General features: G+C 41.9%; 1 protein-coding gene across 10 annotated transcripts in view; it reads right to left on the reverse strand.

Moving 5' to 3' along the window:
* The window catches only part of RALGPS1 (Ral GEF with PH domain and SH3 binding motif 1), a 167,997-nt gene that overhangs the window by 127,896 nt on the left and 14,761 nt on the right, over positions 1–25,340 (reverse strand). For 9 of the 10 annotated variants that reach the window (XM_053281811.1, XM_053281813.1, XM_053281814.1 and 6 more), the window contains exons 2-6: positions 21,149–21,234; positions 12,741–12,867; positions 9,984–10,091; positions 9,483–9,533; positions 1,418–1,501 (exon numbers count right to left, since the gene is read on the reverse strand). In XM_053281811.1, the coding sequence (XP_053137786.1) occupies positions 1,418–1,501; positions 9,483–9,533; positions 9,984–10,091; positions 12,741–12,797 (300 nt within the window). In that variant the 5' untranslated portion in view covers positions 12,798–12,867; positions 21,149–21,234. The remainder of the gene's footprint in view (positions 1–1,417; positions 1,502–9,482; positions 9,534–9,983; positions 10,092–12,740; positions 12,868–21,148; positions 21,235–25,340) is intronic. The other variant, XM_053281812.1, reaches the window with a different exon arrangement.

Raw genomic sequence — 25,340 nt, forward strand, 5'->3', positions numbered from 1 at the left:
CCACCTCTCCCTGGCCCTGCAGAACTTCTCTTAAGCAACCATCACTGTGCAGGTACTAACAGCAACCTGAGCCAATGTGCTTCTCTTGTGGGTGGCCTATGAATCTGCTCACTTAACTATTTATTTATCTATTAGAAACCTTTGATATACCACCCACTGCGAAGACTCTGGACGGTGTACAAAAACATGCAAAACAAGACAGCATTAACATTACATTCTAAATAAAACTAAAGTAACTAACAAAAGAGAAAAAGCGGGGGGGGGGGGAGCATATAGGTAAACTACAGGGTAAAAGCCTGGCGAAAAAGATAAGTCTTCAATAACGATTTAAAAATCAACAAGGAAGGAGCTAAACGAATCTGCAGGGGAAGGGAATTCCAGAGAAGTGGGGCAGCAACCGAGAAGGCCCTTTCATGGGTCCTAGCGCCCCAAACCTCTCGGAAATTGGGGACCGACAAAAGGGCCATCTGAGCAGATCTGACCGGATGGGTCAGAACTATTGTACACAAGCTGGCAGAAAGAGTTAATGGATAAGAAACAACCAGGTCAAAAACAGAAGCAGGACAAGTGAATCTTAAATAAAGACAACATTATATTGGAAGATTTCCGCATTCGAGTATTTGGGAATTGCTACCATGAAAAGGCCTTTTGAGAATGAGAATATTGATTCGTCATAAAGCCTACAAATGTAATGCCAAGTTGCTTTTCTTTGAATTGAAAAGACGTTTTGTGTGTTTCAACCCTCATGTTCGCTGAAACATTAGGAAGCCTTTGGGGTAACCCTCTGCTTTACTGATATCAGAGTTCAAGAAAAGGAAATGTTTTGCATGGATAGTTGCCAAAAAAAATGTATTGCACAATGCTAACTAAAACAAGTTGGAGCTATGCAGATCTGTACAAACTTCTTTTCTCAATTGGCTTTAGCTTTCAGTTTCCTTGGTATCTTTCTCAATTGGCTTTAGCTTTCAGTTTCCTTGGTATCTTTGGTTCATGAGCAACTCATTGGAGTAGAACATAGAATATAAAATATTTTTAATCCCATAGAAAAATTTCTCCTGGCATGGATTTTCAATATTTATTTTTCCCCAAATAACAAAGAATTCAGCACCAATAGCTTAGAATTCTTATTTCATGGGCAAGAAATTAATCTTCTGAACACAGCTATCTGAAGATATCAGCAGTTTTACACTGCTGAAGAACTGAAGTGCAATTGGCAAATTATTCCTTGCTCAACTTTTAACATTCTGTAGGAAACAAGATGTAGTTATAATTGCTTTGTAATTAACTAATCCACCAAAGAATGCTGTTAATAAGATTCAGATGTACCATGTGTCTTGTTGGACAGCATATACAAATGCAATCCTTATTGACTCCTGGCAGACAACTTTCACTCATTAGCTCTAATTAGAGTCTTTACCTGATTAAACCTCCTTGTAAAGGCAACAATATTGGGGGCAAGGATGTGTTTCTCTTTCTTGTTCCATCCACAACTTGCTAGTTCCTAGAAGATACAGGACACCACCATTTAAAAAAATTATTCACAGCATCTTTTTCAAAGAGGAAATAAAACTGTCTATTAAACACACACACACACACACACACATACACACACACACACACACACGACTAGAGATGAAATACGATCTTTGAGTTACAGATGGGCAGAATGAGAAAGCAACTGTAGCATCTCTAGAAAGCTCATCAGTGATACCAGAGGTGCTGGTGAGAGAGGCTAGGCCTCCGTACCCCATCCCCCCACCCCTTATTAGTGGGAACGCTTGCTACCTTTAAGCTCAAGTCTCAATGTCACTCATGAGAATAAATGTGCTGGTATTTGGATGAATTAAAATGGTGCCCAGATTAAGCAGAGACATAGGAACATCGGAAGCTGCCATATATTGAGTCAGATCCTTGGTCCATCTAGCTCAGTATTGTCTACACAGTCTAGCAGCGGCTTCTCCAAAGTTGCAGGCAGGAATCTCTCTCAGCCCTATCTTGGAGGTGCTGCCAGGGAGAGAACTTGGAAGCTTCTGCTCTTCCCAGAGTGCCCCCATCCCTTAAGGGGCATATCTTACAGTTCTCACACGTCTAGTCTCCCATTCATTTGCAACCAGGGTGGACCCTACTTAGCTAAGGGGACAAGTCATGCTTGCTATCACAAGCCCAGCTGTTCTCCAAGCCAAGCACAGGATCCAGCCTCTTTCTGCCTGTAGTCATTTTAGGAGAGGCAGCCAGCAGATTCCACAGGGCTGGCTCTGCACAGAGTGGAGTGGATTCTGCATCTGACTAGCCCCTTCTTAACACAGTGCTCTGGAGTCAATGTGCCTTGCGCAGCGACAAACCAAACATCTCTGATCTATTTTATTGATTGCATTTTAAATTGGACATATATGCACACAGGAGAATTATGCACAAAAAGTAGCGTAATCCAAAACGGAAAAGCTTACTTTACTTCTGCCAAGGGGAAAAAAAAAGAGAAGTCTCATTTCAGCTTGTTATTTCTCACTGGTCCAAATACATTCTGCAGCTTGACTCCTCAATTGCTAGCTCAGGTTACCACACATCTATATAGCCTTTATATTCAGATTTAACCAACGGTGTGTATAGCATTCTGGAAATGAGTAAACCAGATTGCCCTCTCTGAATCACTTCTTAACCGCAGAGTCTCAGGCAAGTCTGTTATGCAAGTTTCCCCCAACACAAACCCTGTGCTGCCGAGGTTGTGCAGCCCGGCCAAGACAGGGAGGCAGCCAGTGGGATGGATGTCTGCCTCCAACAAATTCTATATGCCTGCGATAAACTGAATGTCCTGTGGGGAGTCAAAGATCCATACGTTGTGCTGTACACAGAGGGGAAAGCACTTCCAGTCTCCACCCACACCGCTCCATGTGGTGAACATGTATTTGCCATCACTAACGGTGCCGGTTCACACCTGTGAAGGCTCGTGGCTCCTGCATGTGAGCAACAGATGTCTGGTGGTCAAAGAGCCTGAAAAGCATTTGTTCACGTGGCAAAGAGTAGTAGAAACCTCTGCTATATGTGACAACAGAAATCAAATTAAATCAAAAGGGGGAATAAAAATAGTAGAATCAGGTCTGTAAATATTAACACGAACAATTATCGCTCCAACAAGAGGCAGTTAGGAATATAAAAATATGCCTGGAAATCTGATTATTTAGCAGCAGACTTGAAAAGGGTTTTCTACAACAAACATATTTCCCCACTAATATTTGGCTATGTGGTATGGGCATTGGGTTGTATGATGGAAAATGATCTTCTGTATTATGTGTTATTCCCGTTAACCTAAAGCCTTCATATGCATTTTATGCTCTTGACCAGGGAGTTTTCCCTACTACTTTTGACTGTGAGAGGGTACAAAATACTCCATGCAGGCATCAACAGGGATGAGAGAGAAAGCCCAAGAACACCAAACATGCTTTTAAAAATATTTTAAAAGATGAACAAGAGCATGTATTTTCTAAAATGTTTCTTTGACAGAATCTAGATTATGTAGACATATTAATTAAAAACTTAACAGTGACATTTAGTGTTATAAATTCAAATTATTATTACCCTGGGAAAGAAAAGAATAAATCTTGTGTGTGCATGTGCACACGCATATTCATGGGTGGGGAGAGGTCAGTATGCCATCTGTGGACAAACTGTTTGGAAGAGAGCATGCAACCCTGCAGCCCTCTCCAGATTTCTTAACCACAGTTAAGGAGGCACATACTGTACTGTCCTAGGTGAGGCTACAGGGTGGTACCTACTATCCAAATACATCCATCATCCCTCACAGAAGAGGGATATTCAAGAGCCATAGAGCTGTTTATTCCAGGATTCCAGTAGAGACACAAGTTTGGGGCGGTATAAAAATATAACAAACAAATATTTAAGCCTAAATTCTCACAATGATTATGCAACTTTCATATGTCTACTTACAGACAAATTGATATTTTAATTAGATATAGCTAACCTAATTTTGTTGGCTCATATATTAATATCATTTTTCATAATAAAAATGTTTCTCAAGTGCAATGAGAAATTTTCACCATTGCCTCTGCTGCCCCCGATATATCCCTAAGGGTTGGAAGATCTTCAGGGACATATTGGGGTAGGGGGCAATAGAGTACAGAGGAGAGAATGGGGGTGGGTGGGGAAATTGCCATTCCCCTCCCGCATGCATGAAATGTTCTTACACATGACATTAGTCAATATGTGAGTCAATATTCCTTTTATTTTGCCTAAAATATAAAACATGTTTTAAGTCAGTCAGAGGAACTAAACCAGGGAAACTCCCTGTTAGGAAGTTACTGAAAAGTTAATTAAAGAAGCTGCATTTGCTGAAACATTCGTCTTTGCTTTGTCTCACCAAATATTTGAACAAGTTAAATATATCTATGCTGCCCTTCTTCTAGGAAAAAAACATTCAATCTGTTATGTAAATGTACCAACACATTTCTGAGTTATACACTTCAAGAGAGAGAGAGAGAGTGTCAGCCAGCACCACTATACCAAATGTGAAAACCAGCTGCCCCATTACATAACTCTATTTGCAAGGAGTTCAAAATTCTCCTGTAAAATGTTCCATCCAGAATCACCCCAGGCATCTGCAGTCTAAAATGAGTTTCTCTTTAGCCTCCTTTAAATATAATAAGATATATAAATATTATGCCGAACCATTACACAGGAAAGCAGAAGAGAATAAAAATATTTCTGTGAACACACACATTTTAGATGATATATCATCAGGAAGTCAGCCAACAACCTGCCACGGGCCTGCTCGGCTGGGGTGAGTGGAAGCTGCTGCTGGGTAAACAGCCAAGAGGTGAATTGCCTGAGTCTGCCGGCCTGCCCATTTTTTGCCCACCCTCCCGCTTCTGCCACCTATTTGAGGTGCTTTATCCATCTCTTTAAATATGGAGGGTAGGAAGAAGAACAGAAGCCAGTTGAGCAGGCAATGGGCAACCAGCTCCTGAAATCTATCACAAGGCTGTAATAATAACAATACGTCTTTGATGAGTGCAAATCATTTTGACATTTAGTGAAGTCTCCACTGGCTGGCACTGAAAGCAAAAGAACATTGTGAGGGCTCTGAGGAGATAATTGCAGTAGTACCCATGATCAACTTCTGACTTGCTAGGACTTCCCATCTTATTTATAAGGATACAGGGGTGCTCTCATAAGTCACTCCACTGGCTCAAAATCAAATGGTTATTAATGGGCTTGAGTTAAAGAGGAGAGAAGATTTCAACTGAACACTAGGAAAAAGTTCCTAATGGTAATAAATCCAAATACTTGGGGAGGGTGGGCTGGGCTCCCACTCACTGGATGTCTTCAAGTAGAGATTTGACATCTGTTAGGGATGCTAATAAGATATTTTATATCTTGTAAGACATAAGATATCAAATATATCTTTTTATAAAAAATAAGATGTTTTATTATTAAATAAGATGAACTATACCGTAGTTCAAATGTTGAAACTCTGAGCTGTCAGATCAGTTCCTAAGTCTCACAAGAAGTGGTTTTTGCTTCTAAATAGTTATAGTTATACTATGTCTGTACAAATGAAGTAAATCAGAAGCAGATACATTATAATTTGGAAAAAGCCAAACAAGAACTGCTCTTGAACAGGAAATTAAGGATATTTGAACTGGATTGTTTTAAAATTTAAATTGATTAGATCAGCCTGATACACTACAGTCTTGATTTGTCCTTTACCAATCCTCTTTGAAATGAATTATGACACGATGTGTGCTAATGGAATCAGCTAATATCTGGGTTGCAAACCAGGGTGTTTATTAAGCAGCTGGTGGATTGAAATAGATGGTTAGTGTGTTATGGACGGCCCCAGGGACTATGAATCTGACAGGCCTGCCACGGGTATCTTTCTTATTTTAAAAGAAAAATACTTTAATATCTACAAACATACGGCACTCATTAATGTTCATAAAAAATCCAACACTTCTCTATGTCCTCTGGAATGCCTGTACGTTCAACACTAGATAGAACTTACATCAGAAAAGGTCAAGCACCACGCTGTGGACTGCTGATTTTGAGCTCTCCTTAAACTTCATGGCATAAGCACGGTGAGGAAAAGCAGCAAATGGCTCCTGACCAGCAAATGACACCATTACTATTCCTTTCGCAAGAGCCAAATGATAGGTTGCCTTTGCCATCTGTTAACAGGTCTTTGGGTGGAAAAGTTGCTGCTGCAAATTCTCAGAACCAAAGTTCATGCCCTTTTTCTACAGTTTGTATATAACAGAATGTCTCATTGTCCACGATTATTAGAAAGGAGAAAGCTAAGACAGGAATGATAGTGTTTTAAACTCAATGCATGAATAAGTATGGATATATTCCAAGAAACAAGGCTTTTGTTGCTGTCTCAACACATTCAGACAAACCTGATTTGTGAGGTTCCTGATCCAGCCTGCCTTACTGAGTGCAGCTGACTGAGATATATCAATTATTTGAAAACCAGACAGAGTGCAACACCAGCGGCACACAAGTATAAAAGCTACTAAGCATCTTTGTTACTCAGATCAAAAGTACTGTACAAGGACAAAACATCTGGCATTTTATCCTTTGGAAGAAATGTATTTTGAATAGCCTTCTTCCTGAACACCACTGGCATTACGTTCACTTTGTTGTATACTGGTGCTTCCCTCTGGGCTACTAACAGCAATCAATAGGCCACCTTCTTCACCTGACAAGTTTCATCAACACAAGATCATAAACTAAGATCTAGTGAGATTTCTTTCCATGCATATTCTATCAAGTTGTAAATGGGTACAGTTAAACAGAGGTTGTAGAGGGGGCACCTGTTCAATTTGAAATCGTTTCCCAGGACCATTACCTCAAGCGCTATGCCAATTACCAGTCGGGTCTCGTGTGGACTTTGCGGGTAAGCTCTGTATTATTAACATACAGCAAGTCAGCAATACACAGAGACCCTTCCTTTTGACCAAGTGGGTCAGCCAACACATCTCTCTCTCTACAGTGAACTCCAATCTCTCCCTGCTGTGCTGACAGGCGAAAGGTTGCCGTGAAGCAATGTGACCGCAGATGAACTTCTTGGCAGTCTTGGCCTCTACTGTTTAGAGGCCAAAGACCAACACACATAGACTGAAGTAGGAACTGAAGATTTGTGCAAGTTTGGCCCTGCAGATCCTTACTAAGAGCTCATCCAGATGCATCTTAGAGTCAAGATTCAGTTAGGCTCCAGGTGGCTTCTGGGCAGCCCTGGGCAATGGAACAATCCTGTACAAAAGGGATACAGCTGCTGATAAGCCTTGCTGTTGCAGCACTGCATATTCTTCCTCTACAACAAATGAGCCACTCTTGAATTAAAATGCTGTTCCTAACACCTTCATCTCTTGGAGTTTCTGCTTGTGGAAGCATTCGTTACTTTCCTGCTCCTAAGAACTTGTTGGTTTTCAGTTTCTTGTTCACTGTGTCTCCTTGCAGCAATTTTTATATTATACCTTGCTAGGCAGAAACTTGATGCCTAACCTTAGGGGATCTACCAAGAGTTCCCGCTGCTTTCCAAAGCAAATGCCTATGGGGGCGGGGAATCTTTAAGAAGCAGAAGATAACTGCAGAAGTGGCTAGAATTTCCCAATTATAAAACATCACCTATGATACTATACTTCAGTCTTACTAACTATCTTACTAAATGTAAGCTTTCAGAACCATTATTAGGAGCCATCTATATTTAGCGCATACCAATGCTTAATCAAGGAAGATGTCACATCAAAAAACAAGTCCGAAGACCAACATATGCCAGAAGGTAACAGCTTTGACTGGACTATACCATATAAAATGAAGCAGCCAGGAAAGCCTGTTAGCAACATCATCAGTTAAAGTCTAATTGGACATAAGACACAGTGCACACGCTATTCGTTCAAGCACAGATGTAAGCAATTATGTGTCAGAGTTCTGACTGCATTCACCAGACATGTCTTGATAAAATTAGTCACTTCTTAAATTCACCAGGGAACAGGATAGCTATCCATTACCACATTAGCAAGACTTCAGAGTTTTCCTTGCATTCTGCCAAGCTTTAACTCAGTGTCTACATGGCTTCCTAGAGGGCCTGTGTTTTCACTATTCTGGCTGCTAAAATTAGGAAGGGCCCAACTAATTTTAAAGAAATGTGCCTCGAACCACATTTTCACTTATTCCTGGTGGGTCAACATAACCTGGAGTAGTCCTGCCACTGCTCTGTCTATTAGGACCAGAGTTAATTGACACGTGGTAATGCATAAGCAGGCACCTACAAAAACAAATGGCTGTAAAGTCAACATTAGGCAAAGGTCAGGTGTTGAGTCCTACAGTCAGAACAGAACTGTTCAAAACTGAGGAATTCATGGGGTAGAGGTGTTTATTTATTCGTTATTTATCTATTTATGCTTTGTACATCACCCCAAACTTCTGTCTCTGGGAGGTTTTCAGCAATATAAAACGTAAGGATTTTTAAAAAACCACAGATCTAGTTAAAAGGCTTGGGTGAATAAATGTGTCTTTAAAGACTTTTTAAAAGTCGTCAGACATGGGGAGGCAACAATGTTAACAGGGGACAGTCACAAACAGCATTCCTGAGCTCAGCTATTGGTCGCACCTACACACCTGTCTATTGTTCATGTTCTCCAGTTCATTGTTTACTTGTGCTCTCTAAGTTCTGCCCGTAAGGAAGTCAGAATACAAGATACTGGAAGATCCTTGCCCTACTCTACCATTTGCTCTGCCTATCATGCCTTCTCTTAGGGATAACAGGGGAAGGAGAGCCCATCGTACCGGGGGATCTAAAAGGACTGGGCATTTTGTGGAGGTCCAATAGTCTTATTTGGGGATGATGGGGGTTAAAAAAAAAAATGGCAGTGAAAGAGAGAGAAGGCCGTGCTGATCCAGCCTCAGTTTATTTCAGAACTTTCTACATCCAGGAATAGAGCATCTTTTCATTCAAATGAGAGTGGATAGCACAAGGAAAATTAATCTGCCCCATGATCACTGTAGCAAGAGAAGGAGATGAAAGATTATTGGGCAGGGAAGATCATAGACCATTGTTAGGACAATGAAGTTTTAAGTGAATGCTTGTTGACAGGAACACAAGTGTTTAGATCTCGCAGAAACTCTTGTTTAACAAACCAGGATACTTTCAGTTTAGCCTGGATTACAAGGGGCGGAAGAAAGGCGAGGGTGTGCACATGCTCATGGATTGTTCCCGGTCCAACAAACTAAGGCCTGGGTTTGGTATTGCCCTGACATCTTCAAGTAAGGCAGGGAAAGACCCTTGTCTGAAACCCCAGGGAGCTCCTACCAGTCAGTGTGGATAATACTGAGCTAGATGGATCAATGGTCTGACTCTGCAGAAGGCAGCTTCCGAGGTATCTTTGCACTGGGCCACAGAGTTACCTAACTGACCAATTCTGTTCTCCAACACATCCTACAAGAATTTACAGGTAATATAAAGCACATACCTCTGGCTGTATAGCTTTAAATACTGGCATATCCATCAACGTAATCTGACTCTGTAAGAACATTTAGAGAAACAAGAATCACAAATTGGTTCAGGGCCACCTCAAAGTATTTGGGAGTTGAGGCAGAACAGTCTAATGGTATCCAGGCCCTGGGCAGTGAGCACATGGCCGTCCTCCAAGCTGCCAATACACACACATCTATATGCTGTATGCACTTCATTGCTGTGATGAAGTGCACTGCTAAAGTTACTTATGCTGCAATCAGGGCTCATATCCAAGATCACCTTATAAACATAAATTGTTTAAATAATTGAAAAATCTCCCCCTTCCAAACCATTCACCAATCTAGAAGATGAAATTTTACGCTGTATAGTCCAAGGGCATAGTCACAGAAGGGAAAGGGGCAACATATCCCTCCTCGGGTTTTGGGGTGACTTGGGCTTTTCAATACACAGTCCCTTATACTATTAGCATAAATGGAAAACCAATTATGTCACTTACGGCAAACTCCTCTGGAGTTACTTTCAAGACATCAAATACAACTGCGTCATAGCTTTTATGGGCATAATCTGAACTCCGTCCTTCCAGAGAGTCTGAACTGCTACTGCCCTATGGAAAGAGGGGGGAAAAATGGGTTTACCTAGAAACAGAAATCTGCCAATGGGTTAACTGAAGGTTTTATCCAAACACCTAATAAACAAAGCAGAGCCTCATGTCAGTTTATGCTTTACTAAAAGCTGATTTTGTTATTCTTTTACAAGGATCTTCACATTTCTTCTTCTTATGTGGATATATGTTTGTTTGTTTGTTTGTTTATTTGTGTGCTATTTTGGGCTAATAAAAATGAGAAGCTCCGTAAGCAGTCCAATATATGGCTTGAGATCTACCCCCAAATGGTTTTTGTTTCTCCATGTGCTCCTAAGGCCACTGCTGCACTCTTTCCCCAGATGTGACAAGCACCGTAACACTAATTCAATCCTAGACCTGCCAAAACTGAACCTATTGCCTAGAACCGAAGGCAGACTTCCAAAATTTAGCAAGACAGTTTCTAACAGAAATGGCAGATTTACTGTAACTTCTCAATAAGATGATTATGCAAGATGCCAAAAAAAGCAGGCCAGTAAGTAGGTTCTTGCCGTTTGGGGTCATGGTAGAAATCCTAACCACAAGGCTGCCAGTCTTTTTTTCAAACCTATTTCAAATGTTTGCAATACAGCGGCTTCATTTTCCAAGGCCTCTATGAATAATGCTAGATCACTGAAATGAACTGACTTGTTTTATCCAAATTTTGACTTTCACAATTCTGTTGTTGATTTTTCAGTTTAGTTACCGAGTATAGTTTAAATGCACTCTCAATTCCAGTAACTCTGTACAACATTTTCACAGAAAGCTGAACTGGGCTCAATAAAAGGCATTTTCATGAGCTGGCATTTAACATTTTCAATCTTTTAGAACTGGGGATCTAACTCAGAATGCTTGACAGGGGAAAATAAGTTTATCAGGATGATTATTTTTGCAGAGGACATGTCTTACTCAATGGGGCTGAGTTCAAACAAAGCTAAATTTACCCCCATGATATCCTCAGCCACTTGAGCCAAGATGTGGGCCCTTGAATTACAAAAGAATTTGTTATGATCCGAGAGGGAAGAGTTAATCTCTGCAGCCAGTTCACATAGAGAGGGCCATTTTCCCCGCTCTACACAATTGCATCCATGGAGAAACCTTCAAAATGTGCATGGAGAGAGGCAGCAGTAATTTCTACAGAGTGCGTGTATGTGCGCGCGCGTGCAGGCTGCCCTTCTTCATTCAACGGACTAAGCAAATCTGTGCACAAGAAGGAATGCATGGGTGCATCTGCTGCCCTCACTGAAATGAAGAGATCAGACCTCATGGATGCCAATTTCCATGTCTGCACCAGAGCTCCTGTGGTTAGCAAGTGAAAAGATCACTGAATGCATACAAGGACCCATAACACACACTTGTAAAACTGGCCTGATTTTTAAAAATGATAAAAACTGGATGACTTTTAAAAAAAACCTCAAACTATTCTAATGCTGGAGTCCCTATACCCTGTCTTGCCTAAACAAGCCAACTCTAGAGCATCAAGGACCCATATTTAAAAAGTATCATGTGTGAGGAATTAGGTGAGGAAATGGCATGAAAAGAAACCTCAATTTCATAAGAATCATGACTAATAAGAATCATTTTGCACCTTTTATACAGCATGTTCTGTTTTTAAAACAAAGACATTTGATATTACTGAACCTAGTGATAGGTGGAAAATAAGTTTAGTCTGAGAAAATGTGACAAGCAAATTATTTCCAGCTGCAAGAAATTAATTTTTAGGTGCTATAACTCAAGTATGTAAAAACAACAGAAGAATTCTTAGACTAAGTTTCTGGCCTGCAAAACTAGACACATGTGATCTTGGGATCCTGCAAAGCATTTTCCTTAAAGAACAGAAGAAAAGAATACAACACTATCCCAGAATTACAAGACGACCTAACACAAGTTGTACAGATGAAATTACTATCAGATGAAATTACTATCCAGATTAATACAGAGCTGGTGGGGGCGATTTTTGCCAATCTTTTCTTCCTTCTGAAGCCCACTCTGCCTCCCAGAAATATGTCCTCAGGGTCACACAACTGAAGTTGGGAACCAAACATGGGATGTAGGAATTGTGGGCAATTTGCAAATTGAGGGAAGGTCACTGTTGATGATACTTCCGAAGTGACGTGCCCTCATTTGGCATGTTACCCACAATTCCCACCTAAAGTGCATGATTTCCAACTCCCAGGGCCCAGCAAAACCCAGCAAAATGCTCAAGTTGAACTTTCTCCCCTGATACCGCGACAAGTTAGTGAGCGAGACCAAGCCTATGAAAGACGACACTTCTCAGGACATCCCTTTAGGACCGCATCCCCTGTAGTATGTTCACTTTACTTAGTATTCTTCTCATCAGGTTTGGCCAGCTGTGTACAGGATGCGACATCTATTGATAGATAGTTACATTTTGCTCCAAAGTGTAACTATATATGAAGAAATATTTGAAAGGGCTGTGAGGGGACAGAACTATAGTTTATTTATTTATTTAGTTAGTTTCCAGAGAGAATTTGATAATTTTAAGAATTGCACTGGTCCTTAAGTAAACAGGCTAGCCTGAGTGATGGCAGAAAGACTCATCGAGATGCCAAAATAAGCTGAAACGCCTGTCCACTGTAGTAGCAACAATAAAAACAAACATAGAAATGGTACCTCTGGAGTGGCGGAGGTCACTGTCACGTTGGCCATGAGGCCATTCCTTTTATACATACTCTCCCTAGGATGCAGGAAACTTCAGCTCAGCCACCGCTGGTGATACAGCATGATGAATGGAGAACTGCTGCAAGACAAATGCATTTTATGAGAAACTTATTTAAGAGAGGCCACTAATGGGGAACACAAAGATTATTACTGAGGAGATGAAATAACTGCATAATTATTTGCAAAGCATATCATCCTGGTTTGTCAGAATGCCATTCCAGCACATTTTATAGTTGATATGCACTGCCTCTGAATACCAGTTGCAGGGGAGTAACAGCAGGATAGAGGGCATGCCCTCAGCTCTTGCCTGTGGGCTTCCCAGCAGCACCTGGTGAGCCACTGTGTGAAACAGGAGGCTGGACTAGATAGGCCCTGGGCCTGATCCAGCAGGGCTGTTCTTATGTTCTTATAAATATTGCTGTATAGATCTATAAAGCCAGATCCAGCTTGACTCCTACATAATACAGAGGCCACCTGCTTCCCTGTGTTCCATTACATACCTCCAGATGGACTAAGCAAACCCTTCTAACTTAAGCTGTTCAAATGTGAATGACAAGAACATGGAAGGTGGTCTGTTTCACCACTATGAACTTTCTTGGGTTCGAAATGCCCAAGCAATTTCTGGAAGCAGGATGTGACCTGTTCTGCATGGTGGTTTGGGTTAAGCAAGCATGTTGTTATTTTCATTTATTTCTTAGACTGGATGTAAAGACTGTAGCTTTGGGGAAGGACAAGATAAAAATACTGAAGACAGAAGAAATGTACATTTCTTGGGGATGGAGAGCTGTCCTTGAGGTAGTGATTATGCATGTTCTCCTTTGCTACACAGTGTTTGCCTCTGAATGGGTGACTAGGAGTGAGTGCTGTCTGTGGTGAGATAGTTCCCCTTAGGGGATTGGGTTGTAGCTCAGTGTAGAGCATCTGCTTGCATGCAGAAGGTCCTCCCAGGTTCCCTCCCCGGCAACGTTTCCAGCTAGGGCTGGGAAAACTTGGCAGGCCGCTGCTAGTCAAGAGTAGACAATACTGAGCTAGACAGACCAATGTCTAAGGCAGCTTCCTGCCTTTAGCCATCAATGAACCCTGTGCACTCCAAGTTATGAACAGGGAAAAGACAACATTCTAGAAAATAAAACAAAAAACAAAGACGACACCATGAGTACTTCTTGCTCTTGAAAACAAACCGATGAATGACATGACCAGGGCTGCTTACAAGCCATTGTCAATGACACTGCACCTTCAGTGTGCAAAAGTGGTAATGAAGGTTCGTTTTCTCAAGATGCTTAATCTTCAGAAGTAACACATTCCAAGGATGAAGATCCCCTCCAACTATGTCCTGCTAGCTGACCCCTCAAACACTGTCAAGGATCTCTACTAACCACTTCAATGGTTCAGAAAGATATCTTCTAAAATGCATCAGCCTTCTTGCTCTTGTGCTTTTATAACCCCTCAAAACCACAGACGCAGCGTCAAAAGAGCATCACATTAGCACCAAGAGTGATAAGGAATTGTAACGTTGCATCAAGCCAATAAATAATCTCTTAGACACTTGCTTTATCCAACTGGAATGCTATCCCAACTCTGGCAGGCCTAAGGAAAGCCCCTCCTAATGATACAGCATTTCATTGCTTTTTGGCATTACAGACAAGATGTCCATCATTTTGATTCCAAGTTACAACAACAGGTTACAGTCCTGTGAAATGCCAGAGATTTCTCTCACAACAGCTGCTGCACTTTGGAAGCCAATAGCATCTGTTCATAAACCCATTGAATGTCTACTACCGACAAAGGCAAACTAATTTATGAATAGCGACTCATGGCTAATTCAAATGCTCAGAAATTAAAAGACGGATGAAAACAAAATATCCTTTCTAATGGACTAAGTACCTTTCCCATTGGACTTGCTCCAGTTAATGCCCAGATCTTTGTCTCTTTGAAAAACAAGAGAAAGCTTCAGTTGCAACAGATCCGCTCCTGAGCTGGATATAGTATTGTATAATATTGCTTTGGAATGTTTCATGAAACACACCAGATGAGGCATGATGCAACAATTTCATCTTGCTGCTTTCCACCTAGAAGTTTGTGCCATAAAGTTACTAACAAGGATGATCCTTTTCATGAGTACTTGACAAGATGGCCAGGTTCACATGTAATGGCAAACTGGAGTTAAACGTGGTAAAGGTTTCAATTTGTAACCCTAAATCGCGGTGCAGACATTCACCAAACTGCAGCCCGCCAAACTTCAGTTCCAGAAGAGGGGAGCCCTTCCCCAGTAGAAGTCTCAGTGTTCAATGGGCAAAGTGTCAGCACGCCAATAGGGCAGACACAATTGGCCACGATCTGGAAGGGGGCATGCCGAGCGCAACTGTGCATTTTCAGAGGGCTCCGCCTGCCCTCAGCAGAGAAAGGGCATTTACATTCATTTAAATGCCCTTCCATGCCATCGCTGCTTCTGCCAGTGAGGGCACTGCCACCCCCAAAGTAGCCCTGCACCCATTTTAATTCAGGGAAGGGAGGGGAGGATAGAGGAACACTGAAACTTCCTAGAGGGGATATGTAGACGAGGGAGGGCAAAGGATGCGGCGGGAGGGGGGTCTGTCCCACCATAACCTGGGAAGATGTCGTTGAATGTAATGCTTCGGCGGCAAAACCTCAGGTCTCGGTGGCGAACCTTATAGATAACTGAAGGTTCAATCTGGAGTTTGCTGAGGCAAACTGGAGGCCACTTTTAGCCCATAACTGTGGTTATTAACCCTGAAATCAATGAGACAAATTAGTTATTACCAACTTAGTCTGGATGACTTAACTTCCATTAATTTCAGTGGGGTTTAGTCATAAATAACTAAGTCTGGCTGTTCCCTGTTATTGTACACAGCTGCTAATAAAATATATGTTTAAAAAATAAAGGTTCTTAAACAGCTCTTGACAACACCTCTCTCCCACTTCTTTCCCTTTTCCTGCTGTCTGTCCACTTCGTTCCTAGCTCAATGCAGTAACACACACTCTTCAGAATAGCATTAGTTTTATTGCAGCACTGTTTATTTTGGCTCATCAGAGGAAGATGACTTACTTTAACATCATTATTCCATAGTGGATCTCTGTATCTGAAAGAGCTCTTACAAATGAGCCAGTAAAGCAGAAGAACGTAAAAATAATGGCTTTCATATCAGGTTTGCTAAATATTCCCTCGTCTCTCCCCTGTCCGCCCCCTGACTGCATTTTTGGTGTGTGAGGGCTCAAATAATGCTTGGAGGCAAGCAGAAGAAAATTCCATATGTGATCTTGTATCACGTCCAGCCGGCTTTCTGGCTTTCAATGATAAGTTAACCAATAAAATGATACAAGGAATCATCACTTGAAGCCTTAATGCATGCACCAGTCATAAAAGAACTGAAGCAATTTTCCCCACTAGTCAGCAAAAAATGTTTCATAGAAAAACTTCAACTCTAGAGGCCTCACAAAATAAAAATAGGAAGTTCCTTTTTTTAAAAAAGATGCCTATACTCAAATACATATGCTACAAAAGCTTTAAAAACAGCATTTTAAAGGGTGCTCTTCTGACACTATGTAATTAGCAGGATCTTCTCTGGCCAAAGGTGCTGAAGTAGCTCCTACCAGAAAGGGTTTCTCTGGTACAGAAGAAACAACACAAGGTGACAGATTCAAACACACAAGAGACTCAATCATCACTGCTTTCTCCTTAGTTTCTTTAATAGCGTGGAAACAGCAACCATTAACTCTTTTGCAGCCTGGTGTGGTTCCATATTTATAGGACATTGACAGAACAGAGTAAATAAGATGGTGAATCTATTCCTCAATTTTTAAGCATCTACATGTTTGGGTCACTGATTTCAATTGAATTGACTCCGCAAGTAAGAGAATATAGCGGGGTGGAGATCATAGATCTGCACTTTGAAGCTCAGATTCACGTCACAGGCTGCAAGAGATTTCTAAAGGAATCTTTGTTCAGAGTATCTGAAAGATTTGAAGAAGCCTATCCCAAACTTGTTGAGCTCTTTTGACATCTCTAAGTTAATGCTTTAGTAAATAGAGCAGATAAACTGAGTTGGGAACAGGATAAACATGGCCAGAGAGCACGATTGTTGGAGGTGAATTACTCAAAAGAGAACTCGAGCCATAAGAATCTCACTTATTGACAGTAACACACCCTGTTAACATCTGGAGCAACTGGAGCGTAGCTGTTAGATTTAACTATAGGATAGAATATCTGCTTTCTGAGAAATGTTTGTCTAGATGTTTAAGGGGCCCTGTTTTTCTCTTCAGCAGAACATTCAGGTTGAGATCTTATGTTCTCTTACTTGCGGAGTCAATTCAATTGAAATCAGTGACCCAAACATGTAGATGCTTAAAAATTGAGGAATAGATTCACCATAGATTCACCCACAGGGAGAAAGGTACAAGATAGATATGAGGGCTCTGAATTCATCCTCCCCACACCACCACAATATGCACAAGCAAATAAAATGCAGCTCGTGCATTTCTAACTGGGGAGAGCATTTAGAATGTAGCATCTATCTTGGCACAGGACCACATTTCTCTGCTTGTCTGATCACCCTAGGTCAGAGGTAGACAACACCCTGTTGTTGAATTACAACTCCCATAACCCCCAGTCACAATTTATTTATTGTGCCTGAGTATGATGGGGTTCAACAACAGCTGGAGTGCCAAGATTGCCTACTCCTGACCGAGACCCATAATTCATTCATTCATTTGATTTCTATACTGCCCTTCCAAAAATGGCTCAGGGCAGTTTACACAGAGAGAAAATAAATAATTAAGATAAGATGGAATCTGCCTCACCTTAAAACTGAACAAGTTCAAGGAGATCCCAGACAGATACAAGTTGGTATTGTGGTGGCTGAGACATTATTTTTCCATTTCTGCCTGGGAGAGCAGGGCAAGGCCAGGGAAGGGCATGCACAAGGTCAAGAATAGCTCTTCACACTGGGTACAAAAATGAAAGCCAGTCCCCAAAGGCATAAAACAATGATGTATCTAAGCAATTTTCTTCGCAAACGGCATTAACGGTAATTCAGGATAGACACTGGATATTCTAAAAGGGGAAATCAATACTGCACTCCAGGAATCTGAACTTAGCATGAACCACTAACAGTAAACTTGTAGTGCATCTATAATTCCAGACACCGTCCATAACTCAAATGGCCCCAAAAAGAAACCTACAGCAGAAAACTGGAGCAAATGCGACAAATGCAGGTAATCCCTCCCACTCCCGTGATGGACTCAAGTATATAGAAATGAGAAATACATTATTCATATGATTTATGTCTGCTGCACCGGTAAACCTGCTTTGCTTATTCTCCTGCTTTTCATGTCACATGTATAAATTATAATCCTAAAACCTCAGTAACACTATTTGAATCTAGTAATCATACATGCTTACAGCAGAAGCAACATATTCAAGCCAATTCAGAAACATCTGGTGAGAAGACAGCACTTAGCTAATCATAGACAGCAATCCAAAACCATCCATAAGTCTATGCAGGATGAAAACAAAAATTAAAGCCAAACAAAAACAGCATACCACACATTCGACACAAATATTTTAATCTCTCGATATTTCCCATGTGAGGCATTAAAATAAAATAGACCTTAAACGTGTTTGTTTCTGTGCCTTTCATGCTCACTACTATTGTTTGATATTCTCCCCTAGTCTGTGAAGAACTACTATAAATACCACCACTGAATCAGAGCTCATTAAAAATTAATCAGCCTCACAGAAATGCCATCTGTGCTTCTGGATACAGAGAAAGCAAGAAAGATTGAATTCTCCATGCAGAATATAGCTCAGATGCAGTTGAAAACTCTCATACCCCCACTGCCTGGGTATGTGAATACTTGATATTGGCTCTTAGGAAGCTGAAGGTTTTTCCAGCCCTGATCAAATTTTATAGTTTTATTTAAAGAAGAAGAAAGTCTCAAAATATACAAGAAAAGTATCCGGTATCTGGAACCGCCATGAAGTGTACACGTACACGTGTGTGTGTGTGGTCACATACACATACACCCCCCCACCCCCCCACTGCTCAATCAGTTCTATTGGTATATGCGGATGCTGCCACATCACCAAACAATGTATTTCACTTGCATGGACTACACAGTTCTATGAAGATTACAAAAGTGGATAAATTCTTAACATTCAAGATACCTACAGAGAAATTATATGAAAAGAGGCAGATTAAGAATTGTGTTTTATTTCACGAACCCAAATCATTCTCTCCAAAGCTTATAGGACAGATAGTAGCTAAGATATCCATCTCATCTTTGTATCTCATCCTTCATTCAAAGGAGCACAGAGCAATGCTGCAGTCTTACAAGAGTTCTTTGAGGTAGGGTCAGGCCAGGACATAACAACCTGCCTAGGGCCAACCAGTATGGCTGAGCAGGAATCTGAAACTGGTTTCTTATATTCAGTCCCAGAGCTCTACCCACTGTCACTCTCATCTCTCTTAAATAAGAGCCAATGAAGCTATTCTTACGACTGAAAAAACTGGGCTCACAGAGCCCAGCCTGGTTTTGATCAATCGTGGGAACCACCGGGCTTATGGACGAGCCCGGTGGTTCTCTGGCGGCTAGACAACCAAACAAACGAGGTTAACGGAGCGAGAGCTCCGTTAACCTCATTAGTTTGACTGTGTGTCAGCCGTGGCTGCAGGGGAGAGGGAAGGGGGGACCCCAGGAAGGCACCACACACTCTCACGGTGCCTTCCTGGGGTTCGGGGTGTCACACGGGTGGCATGTCCCTTCCCCCGGACCTCCCGACGGAGCCAAGGCCAGGCACAGAAGTGCCTGACCAGAGCAGCCACTCATCTGGGCGGCTGATCTGGCCGCCCAGCAATGAGCGACTGCTCGTCTGCGGGGAGAGTGTGCTGAGCCTGCTCTCCCTATCAAACCCCGTCTGGCCCTTCACATGGATCGCGTGAAGCGCCTCAATAAAGAATCACACATCAAGCTCTGTATTCCGAAAGAGGCTTCAGGAATGGATTATTTCTGATGCGGTGTCCAATGCCAAATAGATTCTTCCATAAAAGATTACACATCTCACTGCATTTGTGCATCTTATTAAATTTTGAATAATTTCTACCTACGAGTGTAATATGAGACACACTAAGGGCTAGAGCTGTCAGCAAAAAGTAGTAAATAATTACAAACCACTCAAGACTAATTAAGCTTTGCACTTAAATTATAAAATCCTGCCTAAAAAGTGTTTCTGAGTGCATTTGTTGGGGTTTACAATTCCACTTGCCACCAACAAAAAGTAAGATCCTAAAACCATGTTTTGTTCAACACTGCCATCCGGTGGTCACCTAACAGAATTGCTGGAACTGAAATATTTGGAAACCCGGTAACATAATTTACACAACTCTTAAGTGTTATATTATTATTATTTATTATTTACATTTTATATCCCGCTCTTCCTCCAAGGAGCCCAGAGTGGTGTACTACATACTTATGTGTTGTGAGGAGAAACCTAAGTATGTAGTACACCACTCTGGGCTCCTTGGAGGAAGAGCAAGATATAAAATGTAAATATAAAAAAAGTAGGTTAGGCTGAGAGAGAAGTGACTGGCCCTGAGTCACCCAGCAAGTATCATGGCTGAATGGGGATTTGAACTCAGGTCTCCCCGGTCCTAGTCCAGCACTCTAACCACTATTGACTCACAAAACCAACTATGGGCATTCATTTATGATAAAACACAAAAGCGGAAATGCAGCATGCCCACTGTTGCTTTCCAAGTTCAGCATTCACAGATTCAACTTTATAGTCATTCTTCTAAGGAATCAATCTTATAAACAAAGAAAATTGCAATTAAAAGGAAAATAAACAGATCCAGCTAGAATGTTCTGATAACAAGCAAGAAACAAAGTCAACACTGGATCTACATTTTGATGCGAATCTCAATAAAATGAGCAGAAGGACAAACTACATCAGGAAACAATTTCCCCAAGATAACATGTCACTGACAGTGACCCATGTGGTGGTGAGACCCTGAGAGAGGAAAGCAATATTTGTACTGTTTTCTTCTTCTTCTATGGATGCACAATAAGCAGGATTCAATAAATTTTGGAAGTGTACTTTCAAGGCAGCCAACATAAGATGTTTTTTCACAGTGACCAACAGAGTAAAATGTGTGTTCCCCTCTGAAGATGTATTGTATTAATATGTTATTCATTATTAAGATTCCTACCTCTTAATATTTCAAACCTTGAAAACTTTAGTTTAACAACATATTCTAAACTCTTCTATATAATTCTGAGTCACTTTTTTCTAAACCTTTTTTTTCTGTTTTCCCAACGACAAATACAGAATCAGGATAACTTACCCATAATGTATTTTCCTTTCCAGTTTTAAGTCCAGACAGTCAAATGTAAGTGAGGCATTGCAGCACATCTCTCAAAACAGTCGTTTCTGAAATAAGAAGGGGGGAGGAGTTCTTTACCAGTTCTCACATATCTTACAGTACTCCAAGGTTATGAGAAGGAAGATAGGTGGTGCATACATTAAACAAAAAAATCAATGATCACTGATGACACTGATTAAATATCTCCAAAGTGATTCTTTCTTATTTTCACTGGCCAACTTGTAATACAATTATGGCAAGCATCATCATCCCCATATACATTTCTCATAACCTCCGGACAGGATTGCGCTGCCCCTGAAGGAGGTGGTCCATGACTTGGGGGTCCCCTTGGACTTGTGGCTCTTGCTTGAGCAGCATGTGGAGGCCATGGCCAGAGGTGCCTTTGCCCAGCTTCGGCTGATCCACCAGCTGCGGCCCTATCTCGACGGGCAGGCCCTGGCAATGGTAACTCATGCCCTCGTCATCTCTCGTTTGGATTACTGTAAAGTGCTCTACCTGGGATTGCCTTTGAAGACAACCTGGAAGCTTCAGTTGGTCCAGAATGCGGCAGCCCGCCTGCTTATGGGTGCTAGAAAATATGATAGTATGACACCTCTTTTGCAGTTGCTGCACTCGTTTATCTATCTGCTTCCGGGACCAATTCAAAGTGCTGGTTCTCACCTTTAAAACCCTTCAGGGTTTAGCACCTGTTTACCTTCAGCCTCTCCCAGCCAGTCCTGTCCCATCCTGTGAGATCTTCTCAGGTTGCCCTTCTTTCAGTCCCTAGTCTGAGAGAATTCCATAGTACTAGGTCCCGTAGAAGGGCTTTCTCTGTTGCTGCCCCACTACTATGGAACCCTCCCCCCCCCATTCGGTCCGCCTCCTTCCTTTCAGCCTTATTGAAGACATTTCTTTTCTGTCAGGCATTTGCCCTTTAATTTAATGCCCCCCCCCGATGCTGTTCTTGTTTTGTACACCGCCCTGAGTCTGTGGATTGGGTGGCATATTAAATAAGCAGAACCACCACATTACAAGATGGTGATGCTGAGACAGCAAAGAAGAAGATTCTTGCCATCACCAAATACTGAGTGCAAATTCCTTCTTTGTCACCAACATGGGATACTAAAAATAATGTCTAAAACTGGGAAGCATGGGTATATTGCTTTGCATGGACTCTGGTTCACACCACTTTCAAAACTTAATTTAATAAGCCTGTCTCACACCACCCCCTTTCCCTCCCACACTCAAAAAGGACTGAGGCTAAAGCAATTATACAGTAATGTACATATAGTGTATTCTTTAATTTATCGAGCATGCTGCATGCACTGTAGCATAGCTTTCATAACCTAAGGTTCTGGACCTTCTGTGAAGTTTGGACAAACACAGAAAAATCTCAACCTCCTGACAATGACCAAAACATGGCAAAATTCAAACATTTACATTCGCAGCCTTCTATAGTATATACATAGTACTGGGGGTCGTCTTTCATTGTAAAGGAGTTACTACATTACTGTTATTAGCAAAACTGTCACACCTACTATTTACAACATTCATTCATTCATTCGATTTCTATACCGCCCTTCCAAAAATGGCTCAGTGAGGACATGCCCACAGCAGCAGGAGAAAGAAGAAAGGCGTATCTGGCTGTGGCAGCAACACAGGAGTGAGAGTGGAAGCAGCAAGGTGTGTGTCCTCTCTCTGGGTCAAGACAGGTTCTCCACCCAACAGATTTAGCTTGCTTTCAGCTGGGAATGCAGGAAGGCAATTCCCCTTTCCAGCCTGTCTATCTCCTCCAACCATCAGCGTGCAAACAAAGGCGGATCTTCACCAGTGGCCAACAACTGTCCTGCATGGCAGTGCAAACCAAATACTATATACAACAAATATACTTCTGCTAATGAAGTTGTTAATAATCTGTTTCCAACAGCTATAGAGAAAATAACGTAGGCTGGATTTAAAAAAACAAACAAATCTGTTTGTTCCCTCATTCTTAAAAATATGTACAAAAGGTTTTTCCAACAAAAAATGTGTTAAAGCAGTTTCCATAGCAAAAGGAACGAGAAGATGGTTCCCTGTTCCCCAAAGGGCTCACAATCTAAAAAGAAACACAAGGAAACACCAGCAACAGCCACCAGAAGGGATGCTATGCTGGGATGGATTGCTGCTATCCCGCTAAATATAACGCCACCACTTTCAAGAGGTGCCTTTTTGCCCAGCTGGCTGAGCTTAACCTAGCTTCCTGCAAGCTATATATTGCAAGAACTGTGGAAATGCAGATTTCCAAAATTAGCCTACTGGCTAAGCAGGTTATGTGTCTTCCTGCATGGAACTAATCATTCCCTTTCACCTGTAAGCACTGAGTCACTGCATTAGTGTCTAGCAGACTTTCCCCAGGGAACTCTACACTATATTTTATCTTGTAGGCATGTTTATGGTTCCAAACATCACTTGCAGGTGTCCAGGGAAGGAGAAACCTTGCTCTAAAAAGAGGGCAGCCACTAAACCTATGGACCAGTGCAGAAATCAATCAGAAATGAACACACTCTTGACTTGTGTGCTCCCTCGTTCCCCTCATCCACTCCCATTCCCTTCCCCACTTCCTGATTTGTGGTAACAATGGTCTGCTGTGGCATCTGGATTGGGCAAACCATGGTTACCGCAAGTCATACAGCTTGCCTTCAAACCAAACTTGGAAACCCAGTTTGGCTGAAGGAAGAAGCTCTTGGGATTTGCCCAGCCCTCCTGAACCTTTTCCTGTTGCCCTGCTTGCTGGTGACTGTTCTCCAGATCCTTTTCCTAGCTTATCTGGTTTGGTGGGCCTGACGTCAGACAGTTGTTTCACATTCACACATACAGGTGGTCACCATTGTCAATAACCATCTGTTAGGTGACCTGGTCAAACTAGTCACAATCCTAAGTGCAGGACAGAGGGTTTTTAATGTTACATATCACATTTGGAAAAGCTATCCCTGTGCAGCTTACTCTGTTTGAATAAGGACACCTGTATCTTAACCTGTTTCTCAACAAACTGAATTTCCAGTCTGCGACTCATCCAAATATCCCATAACACAGTGAAGGTAAAGTGTGCCGTCAAGTCGGTGTCAACTCCTGGCGACCACAGAGTCCTGTGGTTGTCTTTGGTAGAATACAGGAGGGGTAGTAGATGAATATCCACGAGCATTGCAAATTGTTTCCTTTAACCCTGTTACTGAAAAACAGATATTTCAGAGCTAAAAGCTACAGCCCACTTAGAACTAAATACACACATGCTCACACTGGCCAAGGCACACAGTTGGACCCATTCCTAGTAGCCGCCGCTAGAAGGAAAAGGGAGAGATACAGGATTCGCTCTTGAGAACAGCTGCTCCAGCTCAGCTACACACGGCAGTTATTCTCTCACACATTTACATGCTCTCTAGACTAAGGTAAGACTCCTGAATGAAGCAGGCTGCACATCAGGAACAGCAGTACAACAAAGCTGTACCACAAACACAGATCTAAGGTGACTAGTGACCTGGGCCATGGCCTTTACATCAGTGGCAGTGAGATGATGGAACCCCCCCCCCCCACTCACACACCAAAGGGAGGCTTGCTCTGCTATCTCTGCTGGCCTTTAGGCTTTGGCAAAAGTGCAACATAGGAAGCTGCCTTCTACAAACTCAGACCCTTGGTCCATCTTGCTCAGTACTGTCTACACTGACTGGCAACCGCTCTTTAAGGTTCCAAGCAGGTGTCTTTCCTTGCTCTGCCTGGCAATGCCAGAGATTGAACCTGAGACCTTCTGCATACATAGCAGATGCTCTTCTGCCTATTTCTTGTTAGTCCGGGTGAGTGGGTTTACTTATTTATTTATTTTTACATTTTCTATCCCGCTCTTCCTCCAAGGAGCCCAGAGTGGTGTACTGCATACTTGAGTTTCTCCTCCCAACAACCCTGTGAAGTAGGCTAGGCTGAGAGAGAAGTGACTGGCCCAGAGTCACCCAGCCAGTCTCATGAAGCTGAATGGGGATTTGAACTCGGGTCTCCCCGGTCCTAGTCCAGCACTCCAACCACTACACCACACTGGCTCTCATGGTTGATGCTGCTTTGCCTGTTTTTCTGTTTGTTCCATTTGTATGCATCTCATTTGTCTTTGTCATTTGATTATTATGTTTTATTTGTTACGGATAATGTG

Source organism: Hemicordylus capensis, chromosome 17, assembly GCF_027244095.1.
Source record: "Hemicordylus capensis ecotype Gifberg chromosome 17, rHemCap1.1.pri, whole genome shotgun sequence".
Taxonomy (NCBI): Eukaryota; Metazoa; Chordata; class Lepidosauria; order Squamata; family Cordylidae; genus Hemicordylus; species Hemicordylus capensis.